The sequence below is a fragment of the Salvia hispanica genome, chromosome 3 (genome assembly GCF_023119035.1).
Source record: "Salvia hispanica cultivar TCC Black 2014 chromosome 3, UniMelb_Shisp_WGS_1.0, whole genome shotgun sequence".
Classification (NCBI taxonomy): Eukaryota; Viridiplantae; Streptophyta; class Magnoliopsida; order Lamiales; family Lamiaceae; genus Salvia; species Salvia hispanica.
The window spans coordinates 13,682,771-13,703,153 of record NC_062967.1 but is presented as its reverse complement, the minus strand read 5'-3'; the positions used below and the strand labels follow the sequence as shown (position 1 = coordinate 13,703,153).

At 29.8% G+C, this 20,383-nt stretch overlaps 3 protein-coding genes across 4 annotated transcripts; all 3 read right to left on the bottom strand.

Moving 5' to 3' along the window:
* Window positions 1-1,741: 1,741 nt before the first annotated feature.
* On the bottom strand, window positions 1,742-2,370 carry LOC125215852 (disease resistance protein Pik-1-like). Of its 2 annotated transcripts, XM_048117417.1 has the most exons (3): window positions 2,354-2,370; window positions 2,188-2,266; window positions 1,742-2,083 (listed from the first exon to the last, which is right to left on the bottom strand). In XM_048117417.1, exons 1-3 carry the CDS (start codon window positions 2,357-2,359, stop codon window positions 1,821-1,823), a joined length of 348 nt encoding a protein of 115 aa, XP_047973374.1. In that variant the 5' UTR covers window positions 2,360-2,370; the 3' UTR covers window positions 1,742-1,820. The 2 variants fall into 2 exon arrangements, with proteins under 2 accessions (XP_047973374.1, XP_047973373.1); XM_048117416.1 differs by having other exon boundaries at window positions 2,188-2,358.
* A 3,819-nt stretch (window positions 2,371-6,189) lies between these two features.
* LOC125215851 (photosynthetic NDH subunit of lumenal location 4, chloroplastic) lies at window positions 6,190-7,767 on the bottom strand. Its single transcript, XM_048117415.1, has 3 exons — window positions 7,409-7,767; window positions 6,635-6,727; window positions 6,190-6,557 (listed from the first exon to the last, which is right to left on the bottom strand). The coding sequence occupies exons 1-3, from the start codon at window positions 7,718-7,720 to the stop codon at window positions 6,345-6,347; spliced, it is 618 nt and encodes a 205-aa protein (XP_047973372.1). The 5' UTR covers window positions 7,721-7,767; the 3' UTR covers window positions 6,190-6,344.
* A 1,070-nt stretch (window positions 7,768-8,837) lies between these two features.
* On the bottom strand, window positions 8,838-12,565 carry LOC125216723 (agamous-like MADS-box protein AGL66). Its single transcript, XM_048118489.1, has 14 exons — window positions 12,309-12,565; window positions 12,149-12,202; window positions 12,023-12,041; window positions 11,853-11,926; window positions 11,214-11,220; window positions 11,053-11,114; window positions 10,856-10,955; window positions 10,465-10,571; window positions 10,235-10,349; window positions 10,083-10,145; window positions 9,703-9,828; window positions 9,520-9,584; window positions 9,154-9,433; window positions 8,838-9,030 (listed from the first exon to the last, which is right to left on the bottom strand). The coding sequence occupies exons 1-14, from the start codon at window positions 12,488-12,490 to the stop codon at window positions 8,911-8,913; spliced, it is 1,374 nt and encodes a 457-aa protein (XP_047974446.1). The 5' UTR covers window positions 12,491-12,565; the 3' UTR covers window positions 8,838-8,910.
* Window positions 12,566-20,383: the final 7,818 nt, after the last annotated feature.

Genomic DNA, 20,383 nt, shown 5'->3' with positions numbered 1-20,383 from the left:
GCGTCAGCAGGGGCGACCGGCGTTGCCTTCTTGGCGTTGGCAGGGGCGATATCGTTAACACTCATCAGCATAGCACAACCCACCTTTTTCCTAAGCCGTGTCGTCAGCTCTATTGAGTCGACGTCGCCAATCACCACCACGTGATGCCTGTCTCCAAGCACAATCTCCGCTGATTGAACTCCTACTCCACCGGAGAAATAAAAAAATTCCATGAATTTGTTAGTCTTAAATAATTACTACTACTATAATTTATAACTAAAAAAATAGTAGTAATAAATAAACCTGGAAAGCTGGCAACAATTTTGAGAACTTTGGATCGACATTTTTCATCACAAAGTGCGATTGCAATCAGAACTTTTTGCTGCAAACACTCATAATTAATCAACAAATGTGTCAAGAAAAATCTTGGCCTAAGAATTGAGTATTGAGAAATTTTTGAAAAAATTTTACCGTCATTTTTTTTTCTTCAACGGAGAATATATGTTGGGATGATCATTACGTGTAACATTATTTATAGGAAAATATTTAAAAGTATTAATTTGTGTATGTTGGTAGGTCGAATTTGCATTCGTACTAATTAAATTTTAAGTATATTCTCAATTTTCAACAAACGTATAAGGGGCTGATTTTGGGCTGAAAGATATTTATAACAAAAAAATTTGTTACCAAATTAAGGGTATATAATTACGCTTACGAAGAGAATATATTCAATTAACATAGCAATTATAGAATATATACTATTTGGATCGAAATTTATCATTACAATGTGAGATTCCAATCAGAATCTTTTTCTGCAAGCATCAACAAATGTGTTAAATAAATCTTGGCCTAAGAATTGAGTAAAGAGAAATTATTGAAAGAATTTTATCGTCATTTTTTTCTTTTTCTTCAATGGAGAATGTAGGGATGATCATTACGTACAACATTATCTATAGGAAAATATAAAATCAGAATATTACACTGCGTGGAATAATCTATCAAAAAATATATTTTTATTTTCATGTTTATGAGTTTTTTGATAGAAGAAGAAAATATCGTAGTATGAGTTAAGAACACAGTTTTCTCTGTAATCGTTTGTAATCTCATTTGTTGAATAAAGAATATTTTGATATTTGAATATTCTTGAGTTATAAATTCATTTTACAATGGAGCGTCATAAAAAATCGAACTCTTGTTTTTGTCTATTCGACAAATGGTATGGTTGCAAGATAGAATAAAATTATTTATTTTATGCTAATTTCGATTTTTTTTCTTTATATATATATATTTATAAAACTATGATTAAAAATGGGGACCACAAGTCCCAAATATCAACTTTCTCCTTTTTCCCACTTCTTTTTTTGCATTCTCTCTTTCCCCGTTTTTCATTCTCAAAATAAGTTTATTCATGTAATTTACTTAAAACTTTATTGAAATCAAACCTATATATAAACGTTAAGATACATAAATTATATATAAATATAATTACAGAAGTATAATTACTATAGTGAAATAATTTTGTTAAAATTGAGATAGTTATTGAAGTGACACTAGCAAATCATACCAAATCAAAAGCTTTTTTAAGAAAAATTATACTAGAACACAGTCGAATTTTTTGATTTTTTTGTGAATTACTACGCCAAACTACGTACATTGAAATGAAACACGATCTCAAACTCGAATTTTAGAATATATTGTATATAGCTCGTATCATAACAAATTTATCCATTAACATATGGTTCTTACCTCATTAATTGTAACTTTGATTTCTTTACATAAAACAAATCAATTTCTAACTTTGATTTCTTTACATAAAACAAATCAATCAAATTCATTAAAAACTAGAGAATAAAACAGGGGCGGGTGTCACACACCGGCTCCCTAACTTCATAGTGATGGTAATGTGGACTACCATAATACGGCGGCGCCGTCGCCGGTGTCGGCGGCGGCGCTGTCGGCTTGTCGGTGGCGGTGTCGGTAACACTCATCAGCTCAGCATGACCCATCTTTTTCCTCAGCCGCCGCGTCAGCTCCACTGAGTCGACGTCGCCAACCACCACCACGCGCTCCCTGCCTCCGCGCACAATCTCCGCCGATTGAACTCCTAATCCACCGGAAACACAAATTTAAAAAAATAAAAAAAAAATAAAAAATTTGTGAGTCTTTACAAATTATAAATTGTGACTAATAAATGCTTAATAAATAAACCTGGTATGCTGACAACAATTTGGAGAGCTTTGGATCGACATTTATCATTACAAAGTGAGATTCCAATCACAATCTTTTTCTGCAAATTAACACTCATAAATCAACACATTGGTGAAGAAAAATCTTGGCCTAAGAATTGAGTGAAGAGAAATTGAAAGAATTTTACCGTCATTTTTTCTTTTTCTTCAGTGGAGAATGTTGAGAATGGTCATTACGTATAACATTATTTATAGGAACATATAAAGTCACAATATTATATTCGGAAATTTCCAAATTATTCTAAAGTAATTTGAAAAGTATCCATATTTTAAGGTTTTATTACATTCATCAAAACTAAATACTACCTTTTATAGTTTAATTATTCAAAACTAAATACCTGATTTTGGGCTGAAAGGTTGCAACTTCTTGACTTAGATATTTATTGTTCCAAAATTAAGGGTATATAATTACGTAAACGAAGAGAATCTTTCATAGCAATTATAGTATATATACTATTTTACATTTTTTAATTACAATATAATATATTTTTTATACAATGAGAGAATGTAGTAGGTAATGCTATCTATATATGGCTGTTGCTGATGTTGCTCCTATAAACGGAATATGTAAATTTATAGATTAATTATGTATTATTTGAGTGACATTATTTGATAAAAAGTTGGTGAATGTATTTTTTAGTTAATAAATTGTAGAGTGTACTTCCCTTCATCCCACATCCCACTATTTATTTTTTCTTTCATCCATTTAAAATAGTCTATATCAGTTTATGGAAATCTTTTCTCATATTTTTTTTTATTTTACCATAACACTATTTCAAGTTTTTTCTTGAAGTACTTATTTATATGAGACATGGAGTATATATATTTATGAATACTAAATTAAACAATTGTTATATACTTTAATGAACGAAGAAGATAGTACTATGCAATATTGGTTTTAAAATTTTGGTAATTTACCGCTCATAAACTTAGTCTTGAAAATATTTTAGATGTAAACAATAATGTTATTCTTTAAAAAACATAAAAAAGTTAAGATTCTTAGTAAAAAGAATGTACCTAACACCATATTAAAAAGCTAGTAAGTTAAATAAAATGCAGACAACTTTTCAGTCTTCACGTCTCATTCATTCCAAGCCAATGCCAATCTCATTTCCTTCATGTCTGGTAGAAATAATACTAGTATTTTTTTAAATTCATGAACTTTTAATCTATTTAGAGAATTTACCATTTCCGACCTTAAATTTAAATTAATTATTTAATTTTGACGTAATGACATAAAAAGATTAGAAAGTGATAAACACCCTTTAGGTGGTTGGCTATTAGTCAAACACCATTAATTTCTAGCTAAGTCTTCTCCTTTTTGTTAATAATGGACATTTTAGTTACATGTAAATTGTTGAAACTCCATCATTTTCTACTCGAAACTACCTCGTAAATGTATTATTTAAATATAAATTATATTAGTATTTGGTTTTACCTATGTGATCAGCTAGAAAATGAATACTACTACTATATAACTATTTTCACTGATTCATTAACCAATTAGAAGATGCACTTAGTAGGAGTAAATCCATCAAATTTATTAAGCTTTTCTTAAATATGCCGTCTCCTATTCCCATATTTGCATATTCTCAGAATCCCTATCTTTTTAGCGTGTTTCAGTTCATTTATGATTTTATCCGTTATAGGAATAGGAGTCGCTCCTTGTATGTGCGTGTGCACCCATGTGCACTCCTTAGGAATGAACTGCGAATTACTCATTAGTTGTGTCTAAGTACCGGCAATCATTCTCTACTTAATTTTATCCCAGACTTTATAAATACGTCAGGCTAAATGCCAACTTAAGGTGTTGGACTTAATATTTAACTAAATGAATTTGGTGTGAATATATTGTCAATGTATGTAAAATTTATTTACAAGGAATAAAAAATCAATTAACCTGATTATTAACAACCATCATAATCAACTGGACAATTGCATACATATATAATTACTTATAATAAGGACAAAAGATATCATGAAAACTAAAATAGTATCATGACTTGTGACTCCTCCGATCCAAAAGAGCAGTATTTATTCCCTATATAAGATTATGACATAAAAAGCGTTACTCCTTTTCACTTGTACATGTAGACTCTTTTTCCTGATGAGAACCTATAATATATGTAGCAATGATATTTTAAATATTTTTTTGATAAATATCGTTGTACAGTAATTCTTTTGGAAAATTGAATATGGGTCAAAATTGAATTTATTTACTACTATGAAATATACTGTACATATAGTAACGAGTTATTGATGTCTAACATTAGCTACAAGAATTATAGGTGTTGATTTTTGAACACTAACTATGTGAATATATATTAAACATTATCGTCATTTTCACAAATTTTTAATATGGATAAAAATGATTTTGATTATATATTAAAGGAGTCCCATTATCCACAAATCCACTCTTAAAGACCGAACCACCGAACCATACCAAATTAGGACTTTTAGATCTAGTTTTTTATGGATGAGATTCACAAATTTATAAATTATTTTCTCCTTCATCACCGGTCTATTTTTATTCATCCGAAGGTAAATAAGTCATACTAACACGTTACGAATATTTAACTTCATTCCAGAATATATTACTTCATTCCGGTAGGTTTTTACTTCATTCTAATAGGATTATTACATCATTCTAGTACGTAAATGCAGTTTCGCCGTCGCGTGTTGTTCTTTCTCTCTACAATATCTATCACCACCGCTACGACGCTGATATGGTGTAATAAACACATGGAATAATATAATAAATTATATGAATGAAGTATGTGTAGAAGCATTTGAAGTCCTACTGGAATGAAGTAAAAACCTTATCCAATGAAGTAATAACGTTTCTGAATGAAGTAATAAATTCACTTGAATAAATTGCATTTTTTAATGTCAATAAAGTAAAAACTCATGTCAATGAATTCGAATGAAGCATATGTTGAATCATTTCAAAACCTACTTGAAGCAAGTAAAAACATGTTGTAGTTTCAATGTATTACGTACAGAATGAAGTAATAAACCTATACAATGAAGTAAAATTGGCTTGTAATGAAGAGCGAAAAAAATTTACACAGCAACATATCTCATCAAAAAACTAGATCTTATGGCCCAGATTTGTTCTCTAGTTCGGTCTTTAACAAGGGTTCGACATTGATTACAACTCTATATTAAATACTTTAGTTTTAGTGGTCTATTTTGTATCCCACTGTACGTATTATTATTAATTTTTCATATATTTTATATTTTATTTTTATGCTTTATATTTATCAATAAAGATTTATTTTACTGATTAAAAATTACTACATTTTTAGAAATTAATACTCCTTGCTCTAATAAAAAATTTGACCAATGTGAACAATACGAATTTTAGTAAAACAGTTAGTTACATGGTGGATATTTTGGGTAAAAACTTAGTGGTCCCACTTTAAATGCATGAATATTGTGATTTGTGTGGATCATATCATTATTAATACAAAGAGACAATTTTTTTGTGAACAGACCAAAGAAAAGCAGGGTAATTTGTCACATTACATTTTTTGAATAATGACATTAATTATTAGAATTAAAAAATCATATATTCAAAATTCTTAAGGACCAAATCTCTGATGGGCCAGCCCAGCCCAACCCAAATATAGACCAATCTTTGTTGGATCGAATATTACAGCTCTATTACTAAGTAAATAAGGAAGTCGATGGAAAATATATGTAAAAGTGAAGATGATGAAATTCATACCAATCTTGGGAGTAATTGTGCATTTTCCTCAAGTTTGAGACACTACCCAATAAACTCTATTTTATCATAAATATCACTCTCCATTCTTCGTCTCAAGGTAATTAAGTAAGTGCGTACATTTCTTATAGGCACGTCTCAAACTGACACATCATCTATTCATAAAATTATCTATAATTCCATGTAACTAGTTAAACATCAATTTCTTAATTTTCGTGTCGAAATGAAATGCATCACTTAAGCCAAGAGCGAATGACTATTTACATAATCTAATGATGGTCTTCTTTTCTTTGATTTTGTATCATCAAATCAATCACACTCCCTCCATTCATTTCACGTCACATTGGAAATAGAAAAGGAGAGATTACCTCATAAAATGGTGAGGTGTAGACTCACTCTTTTCTATTTCCAGAGTAAACATTAACAAAATTGACATCATAAACAAGTGTAGCATTTGCAGGTATGTTGCAGTCCCCTGAGAAGCAGCCAGCTGGCTCAGGCCCATATGCTAACTGTGGAGGGATTTGGAGCTTCCTTTTACCACCTACATGCATTGGTGGCACACCTCCTCCTCCCAATATGCCTTGATCCAATCCTTTTATCACCTGAAAATATACGACGACGATGATGGCGACGACGGTGGTTATATTGAAGAAGAAGCGAAGAAGGGAGAAGTGCGCACCTTGCCCATGCCGAGGCGCATTGTGAGCGGCCTAGCACGTTTGTAAGTGCTATCGAACACGATCCCGTCAGCGAATCTCGCTGTGTAGTGAACCTACCAATCAACACGTGTGCGTGAAGGCGCTTAAGTCCCTACCAATCTCTTCATTTTTTCCTTTTTTACTGTCTAATTTGTTGAAATTGGTGAAAATTATGTTTATTCCTTACTAAATTGGTCATATAATTAAAGATCAAATTGCTAGAGGTTGGAATATCAAAAAGGGCTGAAATTGGATGGAAAAAAATAATTAAACAAAATACTCATTAAATATCTTATTTATCATTTTGGGATGTTGCCTCATTTGACTCGTACTTTCTTTATATAAATCTCATAATTGTACCGCATTATATTGATATTTCTATATAAAATTAAGTATAGACTCACGTTCCATTGATTTTTTCAATTATATTATTTTACATTCGATCCCTAAAAATGAATAATGGCAGACAAAAGATCATACGTAAATAATTAGACATACTCACAGTTCTTCTCCGAATAAAAGTCTTTTTTTTTTCTGAGCACATATATAAAAATGTAAATGATACGAGCCATACTTTTATTTATTAATCAAGTAAAATGAGATTTTTATTAGCACAAATCAAAATAAAGTTTCTATTGGATGGATCAACTAGACACTCAATCAATATTTTTTTATGCGTCTGCCTGAATTCTAATTTATCCTACTTCATATTTGTAAGAATTCAGTAATAAAATAATTAAAATATGGAAACTGACATTGATGAGCTGAGCAAAGGGAACCTCCTCGCCGGAGCCGAGAACAACGTCGCAATATCCGAGGCCGGAGCGAACAAAATTGAGCTCACACGAGGGCTCCGCGACAGTGGCGAAGTACTCAATCCGGGTGGCGTTGGCCTCAAGAGGAGCTGCGGAAGCCACCACCGACGCCGCCAAAATGCCGGCGGCGACGCCCATGATTTGCTTCTTGACGCCGCCGGGAGTGACGGCGGAGCATGAGGCGGCGGCCCTGAATGCCTGAGGAGAGCGAGGCTTCGGTGTAAGAATGGTAAGGTGAGAGGCTGCCGCCATTTCTGATTCAATGGAGCTCTCTATTCTATCTCCAATTTGTGGAAGTTATGGGATAAGCTTTAATATTTTTCAATTTTATTTTTTGAGATATTTTAAGATTTTTCTTATTTTTTGTACTATATAATAAAACAAAATTAGAACTGTTTTTAGTACTACAACCACTTGGTATGATAAACGAGATGCAACATGATTTAGTAAAACAAGAAGATATTGACACATAAATTTTAAATATTAGTAGAAAAGTAGAATTTAATTTAATTTAAATATTGACACATAAATTTTAAAAATTACTAGAAAATAGAATTGTTTTTATTAGTACAACTAGAATGATTTGAATTTATTTCTACTAGATCTGAACTCCAAAGTCATACAGAAAATTAGGAAATCGGATGTACTATTATTGAGTCATTTTTTTTTCATTTTATATGTGTCTTGATTAAATTAATATAAAAATAATAAAAAAAATATAAATGTTTATCAAAAATGAAAAATTAAATAATCGAATAAAAAAGTACACAACAAAAATTAAAAGAACTGCAACTAAATTAAGAGAGTTCCAATTTATCCCGAGACAATTGAGAGACACGAACAAGCCAATGCAGTTAGATGAGGAGTGTGCTAGTTGAGAAGTCATATTTTTTTATTTTTTTTAGTTGAGAAGTCATTTCAAATGAGGATATACTGTTCGAATCGAAGTTAAATTGTTTGCATCGATTCCATGTGATAATTTTGAAGAAAAATTGGAAGCAAATGAAGAAGAAAATGATTTTGAGATACGAATGAAGTAGCGAAGAAGTGAGGAATTTGTAGAAGGACCAAGTTAAAAATGATAAAGAACTATTGATTTCAATGGTAAAAAAAGGAATAAATTGTAAAAGATTCAATTTTCTACTAAACATTCAAATTAATTAAAAACGGCTATATTCAAGCCGAGGCGCATCGTATGTGCAGTATTAGTGCAATTAGCCGAGACGGTCGAATGAAACTTGTGCAAATACGTGCGAGTCACTACGATTAATTTTAGCACTTATAATGCAATTTGAACACAAACACCAAATCTAGGACATCAATAAAAGTAGATGCATATGGAAAACATAAAAATGTTAATTGTGCCTTTATCATATAATGCTCAAGGTATATTTACAATCACGCCCATGCACTAATGAAAAATGAACCCTAGCTAGAGTCTCTTAGAGTGGGGGGAAATTATGAAAATTGAAATTTTCATCCAGAAGAAATTCATCCCACTCCCAAAAGACATTGTTCCTTTGTTGGTTCATGTCCCATTGTGACTGATCTTCCCTTGTTTCCTGAAAATTCAAACAAGGAAAGAAAATGCATTAGTTAAATTAAAACCCGAAACCCTACACCCTAAACTGAAACCGCTCGAAACGTTCTTTCTTGATAAATTGTAGTCTCTACTATTTAATTACCTCCAAAAGATTATTGTCAAATTCAGGCACTTGACTTGGCTCCTCCTGTTGAGGAACATAAGGTGGACCTTGTTGGTCCATGCTTGTGGTCCCGGGAGCCACACTATTTTCATCTCCAGCATTGTTGCCGTAGGTGAATGTAGTGTTCTCGGCCTGTTCGCCCTCGTCCATGTGCCTAAATTGGCCCATCAAGTCGGACGTCAACATTCCCATCTCGTCGAAGACGGTCCGTGGGACTTCCGACGTGCTAGGGTTTGTCGTTGACACGCCCGTGCTCGGCCTTAATGAATATTATTGCACGAGAACTTTAGGAAAATTTTCTAATAGACATAAATTAGTCCTTGAAATTTAAATTTATCATTTTACCTAGGGTCTAATTGGACGCTGCATGAGTCCACAGTGGACATGTTAACAGAATCTGAAAATAGCACCTACAAAGATATATTTGAAAATAGTTTAATTTAAAGTCTTGTTGCTAACTATTGTATGTATTCAAACATAAAATTTCCAACAATAATAAAATTAGATACACTTATAGAAGATCCCTACATATGCATCGACATCGGCATCGGCATCGGCATCACCATCGCCATCGCCATCGAGATTGTATGCATCGGCATTGTTGGGCTCATTGAAGTCGAAGAAGGGAAGGGGTTGATCCATGGGCAGTGATTGCTGCAAATTATTTTGGGAAAAAAATATTACTACATCAAAAATTACCAAATATATTTGTTGCACAAATTGGAACATAGGTGCACATAGATGACACAATATTGTTACTAAACTTGCACAAACAAAATTTTTATATTTTTTAATCATTAATAAACATAGTATATTTTTTCAATAACTAGTTATAAACATATTGTGATAATCATAATCATAATAATAATAAGTCGCATTGATGAATTGTCAAGTTGTAGTATATATACCTTCATTGCTTGAGCATTGTTTTGTTCTTGGTATTGGAATACTGGTGGATCCGTCGTGCAATGCTGTGACATAAATTGAAAATTTTCTTTAAATGTCAAAATTAAAATTAGTTAATTATTAATCAATTCATGTCTTAAATGTATTGTTGTACCTCTGAAGTAGTGTGGAGTGATGAGGATTGTTGAAACGGAGCTCTGTTTAGATCCGTTGAAAACATGTTCTCACTTCCTTGGAAGTCATTGAACATGCTTTCGTGAGCTCCGGCACTGCACAATAACGACCAAAATTAATCATATGTGCATTAACATGTTAGACTATAAAACTAGACTAGAGACTTAAAATGATTAAATTGAAAAGAAAATAAATACAATGATTGTTTACCTAGAAAGACCAGTACTCCAAGGATCATTTTGCATGAAGACTTGGCTGGAGCTAGGGTTTTCTGCTACAGGCACTTGCTTGCCCTTGTTAGCAGAAGTGAACTCCATCTACAAGAATCAAGGTTAGATTTATCATTAGCAAAGTAACAAAATTAGTGCAATGATAATCTATAAATCTATTGCTATTGTATAGTGCATATTCTTGCAAATTAATTTCGATGTGCGAGTTTTGAGAAATGTGAAGAAAAGTTAGTGCAAATATGTGCAACACTTTTGTACATTAGTTTTATAATGTTATGCAGTGTAATGAATTAGTATGAATATTTTCTAAAATTATAAATTAATTAATAAATTTTATAAATGTATAATTATATATACAATGAATGACTCACCTTTCGGGCAATGACCCTTTGTAAAGATTGGGTCAAGTTTCTCTCGCACCAAGACAATTGGTGCAATGAAGGCTCTTGGTCAGGGGCAATTTCATAGTCCCTACAAATATATTGTAAGAGCAATGTTTTTATTTCATTTATAGTCAAGATTTAGTATTTTAGCAATAATTTTAATCTTTTAAAACATTCTATCATACCTGATGTCGGTTTCTAGAATTTGTGATTCTAGATTGGTTTTCTTGATTTGCAGCTCAAGATTCTGATGAAATGAGAATAAAAGGACTAATTAGAGATCACCTTTTATCAAAATATGATTTATTACTATATAACAAAAAAGGATTAGTGAAGATATTTGTACCTCAATTCTGATTTTTGTTTATTTCCAGACGCGAAAGAGTTCAAATTGAATCATGCCATGGAAAAAATGTTCTAGTTAGTTACAAATTATCACAATATATGTAACAAATAATGTCTGCATCAAATCATAAAAATATAAATATTTGGCTTAGAAAAATATTATACTTCCAAAATGAAATATAGAAAACAATATAATGTGCAATTAACATATTCGAATTAGGAATCCACTCAATTTGGTTATATTCCATTTTCGCTATGTGAGTTTAACAACAAATACATAAAAGTATCTTATATTTCAACTAATAACAACAATAAAAAATAATAAAGTCCATAAATTTATCGAGTATACTAACTAAATATCGAAGAAATTAAATTGCTAAATTTAGTGTTGGATCTTACATATCTACAATTTTAGATCTAGAAACACATCCGCCAAAAGAAAACCTAATCAATTAATAATAAAAAAAAAAGAACTAAACTCGAGTAAATCATCATAATCACACAAGATCTGAATTTCCGGCTGAATTCATTAATGTAAATTCATTATTGCAATGGGAAAAAAAGATTCTCTTCTCATTTCTTAGTGTGACCTTAGCTTTCAAAATTTGTCATTTTATGCAGAGAGAAAGAGAGAGATTACTGCTTATCAAGATAGTGCAGCTTGCTCGAGTCGCCATTGATATGGCTAAGATTGTTAATCTTCTCCAGTTTTTCCTGTATAAATAATTAATTTAATTAGAAACCCTAAACATACAAATTGAGATTTGAAACAAAAATTATTGAATTTGAAAAAAAAAAAAAGACGCATACCTGCACGTTGCTTATGTGGCTGTGCACCCAAACATTGCACGAAATCACACAAAGAAAAATTAAAAACTTGAAAAATTTGAAAATTAAGCAAAATAATTGAAAAAAGAAGTGGTTTAGTTTAATTACCTCAATCTCTTGTCCGCCGGCAGATTCACATACCGATATAGCAAATCTTCAATCCTGTCACAATTTTACATAAATCAACCAAAATCAGTAAAATAAATTATTTAATTTTGACATATATATATATAGAGAGAGAGAGACAGAGAGAGAGAGAGATATATACTTCTTTAGATTGGAAAATTTGCTAATACGGCCAGAAGGAGAAAATGCTATGAAAGCAACATCAGCATCGCAGCACACAGCCAATTCATTGGCCTTCTTCATCAAACTGCTGCGACGCTTCGAGAATGTTACCTGGCATTTGGTAACATCCACAATCTTCTTCATTTCGATTTTGCGGCCCATTTCTTAGAGATTGAAGGTGTGAAAGAGAGAGAGAAAGAGAGTTGGTTGAAGGAGCGGAGGAAGCTAGAGGCAAATGAGAATGCAAATGGATTGAAGTGGTGAGATTTAGAGTAGAAGCAAGCGCTATTTATAGGAGGGGGGAGAATCTTTGATGAATAAAGTAGGGGTAGTTATGTTTCACACTAATTACTAATGGGTATCCCCGGGTTCGGCGCGCGCTAGGGTGTTAATCGGACGGGTCTGCGTCGATCCGCTCCCGTAAAAAAAGTCGGTGTCGACGTCTTTACGAATTTTCCATTCCCGACATTCCGGTAATTAATGTCGAATTACGGGTAAGAGATTTCTCCGAATCTGTTTATTTTCTGTTTGTCGGTATACTGTCTGGAGTTAATTATTGTACGCGTGTAATTTAGGTTTTAAATTCGACGATTCGAATAAATACTGATGACGCATTAGAATTTTAAAAAATGGGTTAGAGATTTTTTCGAATCAATTTGTTTTATTTTGTCGGTATTTTGTCGATTGTACATTAATGATTAGTTATTGTACCGATGACGCATTAGAATAAAAAAATTGGGCATTAGATTTTTTCAAATCAATTTCTTTTTATTTGTCGGTATATTGTCAATTATACATTAACGATTAGTTATTGTCCGGTACACGTGTCAAAGGTTCATTCTATATGTTCTGCTTTAATTCGCGAAATATAGCTTTTAAATTCGAATGAATCCAAATAATAACTGATAACGAATTAGAATAAAAATTTATCGATACAAACTAAATGTTAACTGTGCTCACGGATGCTTACAAACATTGACCGACACAAATAAGATTCTCAAGGGACCTGAACCCCAACCGAACTTGTTTTTATTTAATTATTTTCTTCAATACAATTTTCAAAATTTATTTAAATTTTATAAATTATTATGCAAAAGCTCATATTAGTGATTTAAATCAACTAAAGCATAATTTTTACCAAATTGTTTCCTGTGTACGATAAGCACATTGTATTTGTGTAAATGGTATGTAGTATTATAAATTTAGTATGGATAAGTTTTCAACAAGAAATTAAAATGTTACACGCTCTATAGTGTAAATTAGAAAGGAGTTGGAGTTACATGAAAATTCATCATTATGCAATAAATAAGGTAGGTGTAAATTACAAGTGATGCTGATTCATAAAGGTCTAGAGATAGAAAGTCATTTGTGACAAATATTGTGGCTTAGGTCGGTTAGAATAGGGATCGCTTTAATTTAAATTTATAGAGATAATGAGATGAGACTAATTGGCTTATTTTATTATTCTTTTTTATTTTGTATTCTATCATTTAGAAAGTAAAACACTTTCCCTATATTTGAAATAAATCAGTTCAAATCTTCATATCACACTTTTTCTTCAAATGCTGAGCTATTAGGACAAAATTAGCACATGTTTACAGAATAAAGTTTAAGAAAACTGTGGGCGAGTAAACAACTCATGATTAGTACTTGTATTTTAGTTCAATTCGTGGTAAAATATGTTAATTAATGTAAAACTTAACCAAATATAACTATCATAAAATCTAAAGCCCACACAATTTAGTGGTAAAAAATGTTAAATAATAGTATAAAAGTTAGTCAAGATAACTAGCATAAAATCTAAACACCCACAGAATGCAAAAACAATGTCTAGTTAGTGGCATGGTATTATAAAATTTATTATATTTTAATAATTTCTTTTATAATGTGAAATGTGTAATTAGGATTTTGTAGAATCTCTATTAAATTATCTTTAATTAGACATTTTGTCTATGAAAAAAACAATTTAAATAAAGAGAGCTAAATGAAATTCAAAATTTAAAATATTTTAGAAGTTCAATTAAAATGAAAATGATAGCTTTCATAAAAGATTCACAAATACACAAAATCATAACACTGAATATACAGTATTTTAACATGAAATTTACAACAATATAATAATGAATGTACATTATTTCACACAAATTACAATAATAATAGTATTTAGATATGCGGTTATGCTCTCCCTATATAAATTTATTTGGGAAATCGTAGTGATTTTTTATACAAATAAAATGCATATAGTCTGAAATTAACTATAAAAAAATGTCTGAAATTAACTAAAAGTACAGAAGCAAGTCAAAATGGAGATAAGAGAGAAAAAAAATGAAATCAACATACTAAAGAAGAAAGTCAAAGGCATAAAGGCCTCCTACCATATCATTTGACCATTCCTATTAATGAATGTGATAGAAGAAAACTAGTATTAGTCAAAAAGGAAAATTGCTGAAAATAAACAAAAAAGAACCAAGTCAAATCATACAATGTGATGAACATTTTCCCTATTGTTAATTATGATTGGTTAATTTGGTTGCTTCTAAGAACTTATCATAAATACTTGATCCCGGTGATTGGTGAACATGACTTGACAATTATAATCATATTCTCATATTTTACTAAATTGTGTGACATAGTTTCATGTTTGTGATGCCTATACAGTGGTCCAGAATTTTAAAAATCAAGGTGCAGCCAATATTTGGTATTAATCTATACTACTATGGAAAATTTTGAAGCATATTATTTGCAATTTGATGATTTTATTTGTGAAAGCGAAATTTTAAATGTAGCTCTATACTCATTAGTTCGTGCAAATCACTAAAGGAAATGAATCAATCACCCTATTTAACACTGGATTAGGTAAAACTTAACCACATCATAGTATATTAATTCATGTAATTAATGCATATAATGGCTGCACGCATTGTCAAACTCCTAGCAAAGTTATTATGCAAGTTTTACAATGAGATGAGAGTTTAAAATTTTTAGTGAAATATAGTGTAGGTATTTGAAAATTTAAATTATAAGATTTTTGACTATATTTAAACGTATTAAAATGAAAAAAATGGTTGATATTTTTAACTATGAAGCTATTCAAAATTTTAAAATTATTTAGCAATTTTGGGAACATAATACAAAATAGTTCGTCCATGTTTTATTATTGAAGTCAGTAAAATGGCTGGGATTTTATGCCATATAGTACTATATTTAGACTCAAATGGCACCTCGATTAAAATTTCTCCATTAATTGTCATATAGTAACTGTTAGTGCTTAGAGAAGAAAGAGCTAATACTGCTTCCATAAGAATTACTCCATAATAGTAGTATATTTTTAAATTATGGATTATCCACAAAAATTAATTACCTTAATATTTTAACTATTTTTTTTCACATTTCTTCTCTTTATTGACTAATTTTGCATTGAAATTTATGTTATTATATTGATTATTGGCAGTGAATGGAGGTAGTGCATTCATCCCATATTGCTTAAGTAATTTCCTATAAACTTGTAACTCTTCTAGATGATTTTAGAGGATCGTTCTCTTAGATAGAAAAAAGAGGAAAATATATAATTTTATATTTTTATTGTTTTGGTATATTTGAAATGCAAACAAATTTCTCCATGCTTGTGAAATACTTTAGGTCGGCCCCTTTTATTTTCTTTTCACTTCAATTATACACTTTTAAAACAAAGATTATTGATGAGATATTATTATACATCCTATAGAACACATGCAAGATAAAAAACTTGAATCTACTAAAAAGCGATAAACTTTTCCATAATTTTTTTTTTCTTTTTCTCATGATAAATTCCTATTAGGTGTTAATCTATATTCCTGAAAAGCTTGAAGCACATTATTTGCAATTGTTGATTTTATATGTGAAAGCAAAATTTTAAACGTAGCTCTATACTCGAGTATGATTCAAATTAAACGTAGCTTCTCTTATGTTTTCTCTAGTACTTTAATTTTATCATGAAATTTTATAATTTAGTGAAATATAGTGTAGGTCTAGGACTTGCTTATATCTAATGAAAATAAATAAATAATTTATTTTGAATTTATTCTAAAATAAAAAAATGAGATATTACCTTAGTCACAAAATGAATGTTATAATTAAGTATCACTATTAGGTACCACGGACAAATCAAACAATGAATTTGACGATTTCAAATTTCAAAAATATTTCGTGATTTTGGGGAATTAGTAAGTTCTCTTGGTTGAGAAAATATTCTCGTATACTATATTTAGACATAACTGGACAAAAATTGATTTTTTTAATATGAAACTAGTAAAGTTAGTTTCGAAATACGACAGCCAGAATTCAAGCCGTAAAATAAAATGCGCCAGTTACAGTAAAACTAATAATGCGTCAGTTACAACTAATAATCTACATTTTTTGAATTTGGGATTGAACAAAAATATTCACAAGTTCTTATAGTATATAATAAACTGTGTCATACGAAATTTGTGTTGCAGTTCGTGTAATTATTATTGGTAGTGAAAGGAGACTAGTACTTTCATCTACATTATTTAAGTTATATAAAATTTATGAAAATTGTTTATATAAATGAATAAAAATTATAAATTTTTTTTTATAAGTAATTAGAATAAAATAGAGAAATGAATACTGAGACATAATGAAGAGATATAGTTAGGGGATAACACTTTTAATCTCAAATGTTTGACATTTTCTATTATATTTCTGATAATAAGATCGAGTCAATTGGGCTATTAAGGGTTGTGGAAATTGTTATTTTTATTTTTATAATAAGTAATTATAAAATAGTCAATTTAATAGTTGGACACAATGAAGAGGCACAGATTGGGGATAACATTTTTAATTTCAAAGGTTTGACATTTTGCATTACATTTTTTAAAATCGAGCCGAATCAAATTGAGCCTCTTAATGACGGATGCGGGAAGTGTTAACTTTAATTTTTGAATAAATAATTATATAATAGTAAAATTAATTGTGGGACAAATAAAGGGACACATATTGATATAGGGATAACACTTTTAATCTCAAAGGTTTGACATTGTCTATTATATTTCTTAAAACTATGCTAAATCAAATTGAGCCTATTAATGGCGGATGCGGGAAATTTTAATTTTATTGTTGAAAAGTAATTATAAAATAGAAGTGAATTTAATAGTCGCACACCATGAAGAGACGTAGATAAGGGATAAAATTTTCAATCCCAAATGTTTGACATTTTTTTTTGGTAAAGAGAGCATGCTAAGAAATCTACATATAAGTTTTGATTTCGGATGTGGGGAGCCAATTTTCTTACAATATGCTTTAAAATAAAATCTGTTTTTAAAACACCCAAATTCTGTTCATTAATTACAGTACTGTTATAACATTGACTTTACAACATTATAATAATGAATGTACATTATTATACACAAATTACCATAATAATAGTATTTAGATACCCAGATGCCCTCCCTATATAAATTTATTTAGGAAATCATACTGATTTTTTTAAACAAATAAAATGCATATAGTCTAAATTTAACTACAGTACAGAAGCAAGTCAAAATGTAGATGAGAATGAAAAAATGAAATCAGCATAAGGCCAAATATTTTATTCAAACACACTAAAGAAGAAAATCAAAGACATAAAGGCCTCCCTACGATATCATTTGACCATTCCTATTAAGGAATGTGATAGAACAAGACTATTGGTCAAAGAGGAAAATTGATGAAAATAAACAAAAAAGAACCAAGATACAATGTGAACGAACATTTTCCCTATTGTTTATTATGATTGCTTTCATCTAAGAACTAATCATGTATAAATACTTGATCTTTAATTAGTAATTACATGTCCCCTAGTTACAAAAATTAATCACATTCTCATATTTTACTAAATTGTGTGAAATATAGTTTTATTTTTGTGATGCCTATATATGGATGATCCAAAATTTTAAATCTCTTGTGCAGCTAACATTTGGTGTTAATCTATACTCCGGAAAATCTCTTGAAGCATATTATTTGCAATTGATGATTTTATTTGTGAAAGTGAAATTTTAAATGTAGCTCTATACCCATTAGTTCGTGCATATCACTAAAGGAAATTAATAAATCACCTTAATTAACACTGGATTATCTTAGTAAAACTTAATCATCATAACTATATTAATTCATATAGTTAATGCATATTAATGGCTGCCACGTCAACGCCTACTCAAGTTATTATGCAAGTTTTACAATGAGACGAGAGTTTAAAAAATTTACTAAGATTTTGGTTATATAAACTTATTAAAATGAAATATATATAGTTGAGATTTTTAATTATGAAGGAATTTAAAATTTTAAATTATTTATCAATTTTGGGAAAATTTGAATACCAAATATTTTGTTCTATTTCGTTCTTGTCTATTACTGAAGTCACGCAAATATTGGTTGAGATATTGTATATATAGTATATATTTTGATAAAAAATTTTAATTTTTTAATATATAGAAAGTAAAATCGGTTTTTAATTTTTATAATTACTATTTATTACAAAAATAAATTAATACTCTCCTCGTCCGCTGCTAATAGGCTTAGTTTAACTTTGCTCGGTTTCAAGATGGGCTGATAGCTCATGTGAGATTGAAGAAAAAGTGTGCTATGAGATTGAAGAAAAAGTGTCCTATTATCTCACGTGAGATTGAAGAAAAAGTATGAATATTTACACCGATTTATTTCAAATGTAGGGATAGTGTTTTAGTCTCGTAGCGAAACAATTTTTTTTAAAAAAATAATAATAAAATAACCAATTAGTCTTATCCCATTATCTGTGTTTTAATCTCCAAGTGAAAAAATATAAGAAAGGATAATAAAATAAGTCAATTAGTCTTATCCCATTATCTCTATGAATCTAAATTGGAGTTATCCCTATTTCAGCACTGTGTATAGACGTAGTATTCCTTCTGTTCCATGTTACTCGCACATTTTTATTTCGTCTCGGCCTAAACTACTTACACTATTTCTATTTTAAGTAAGAATTATAATATGTAATTAATATATTAGAGTTAATTAAGTGTTTCCTTATTAAATGATCTCTCATTACACTTAAAATACTAATTCAATTACACTAAAAATCAATCCCAAATTTACGACCTAAAATAAAAAATGCGACTAACATAACAAGGAGGGAGTACATACATACATATATGCATTGTGCTCAGCATACACATGAGTGCTTTTTTTTGGTAAAAGTTGATATTTTTAGGTGATTTAAATCACTAATACGAGCTTTTGCGTAACAATTTACATAAAATTTGAATTAATTTAAAACCGGAGTATTATAAAAATAATTGAAAAATAAATTAGGTAGGGGTTCAGGTTCCTTTAGCACCACATTTGTGTCAGTCAATGTATGTATGCAATAACTGTGAGCATAGTTAATATTTAGTCTGTATCGGCAAACTTATATTCTAATTTGTCTTTAGTTATTATTTGGATTCGTTGGATTTAAAAGTTATTTCAAGTATATAAAGTGGAATCTATAGAATGAACCACCCTTGCGCATGTGCATCGTAACAATAACTAATCGTTAATGTATAATTAATAATACATTAACAAATAATACAAATACTCCATTCGTCCCGCTTTAACAGTCCTATTGACTTTTCTACCCTCTTTTTGTAAAAATGATAAAAAATAGTTAAAGTGGGGAAATTGTAAAGTAAGAGAGACAATAATGTAGATAAGACTCTTCTCTATATTATTCTATCTTATAATTTACCATTTCTCTTCTTTAACTATTTTTTATTATTTTTACAAAATTTACCATTTCTCTTCTTTAACTATTTTTTATTATTTTTACAAAAAGATGGCAGAAAAGTCAATGAGACTGCTAAAGCGAAACGGAGGGAGTATATTCTAAGAAATTTGTTTTCCAAATTTTTTATTATAATGCGTAATTAGTACAATAAATAATCGTTAATGTACGATCGACAATATACCGACAAATAAAAACAAAATTCGAAGAAATCTTTAACACATTGTTTTTTAATTCTAATCGTCATCAATATTTATTTTGATCATTGAATTTAAAAACTA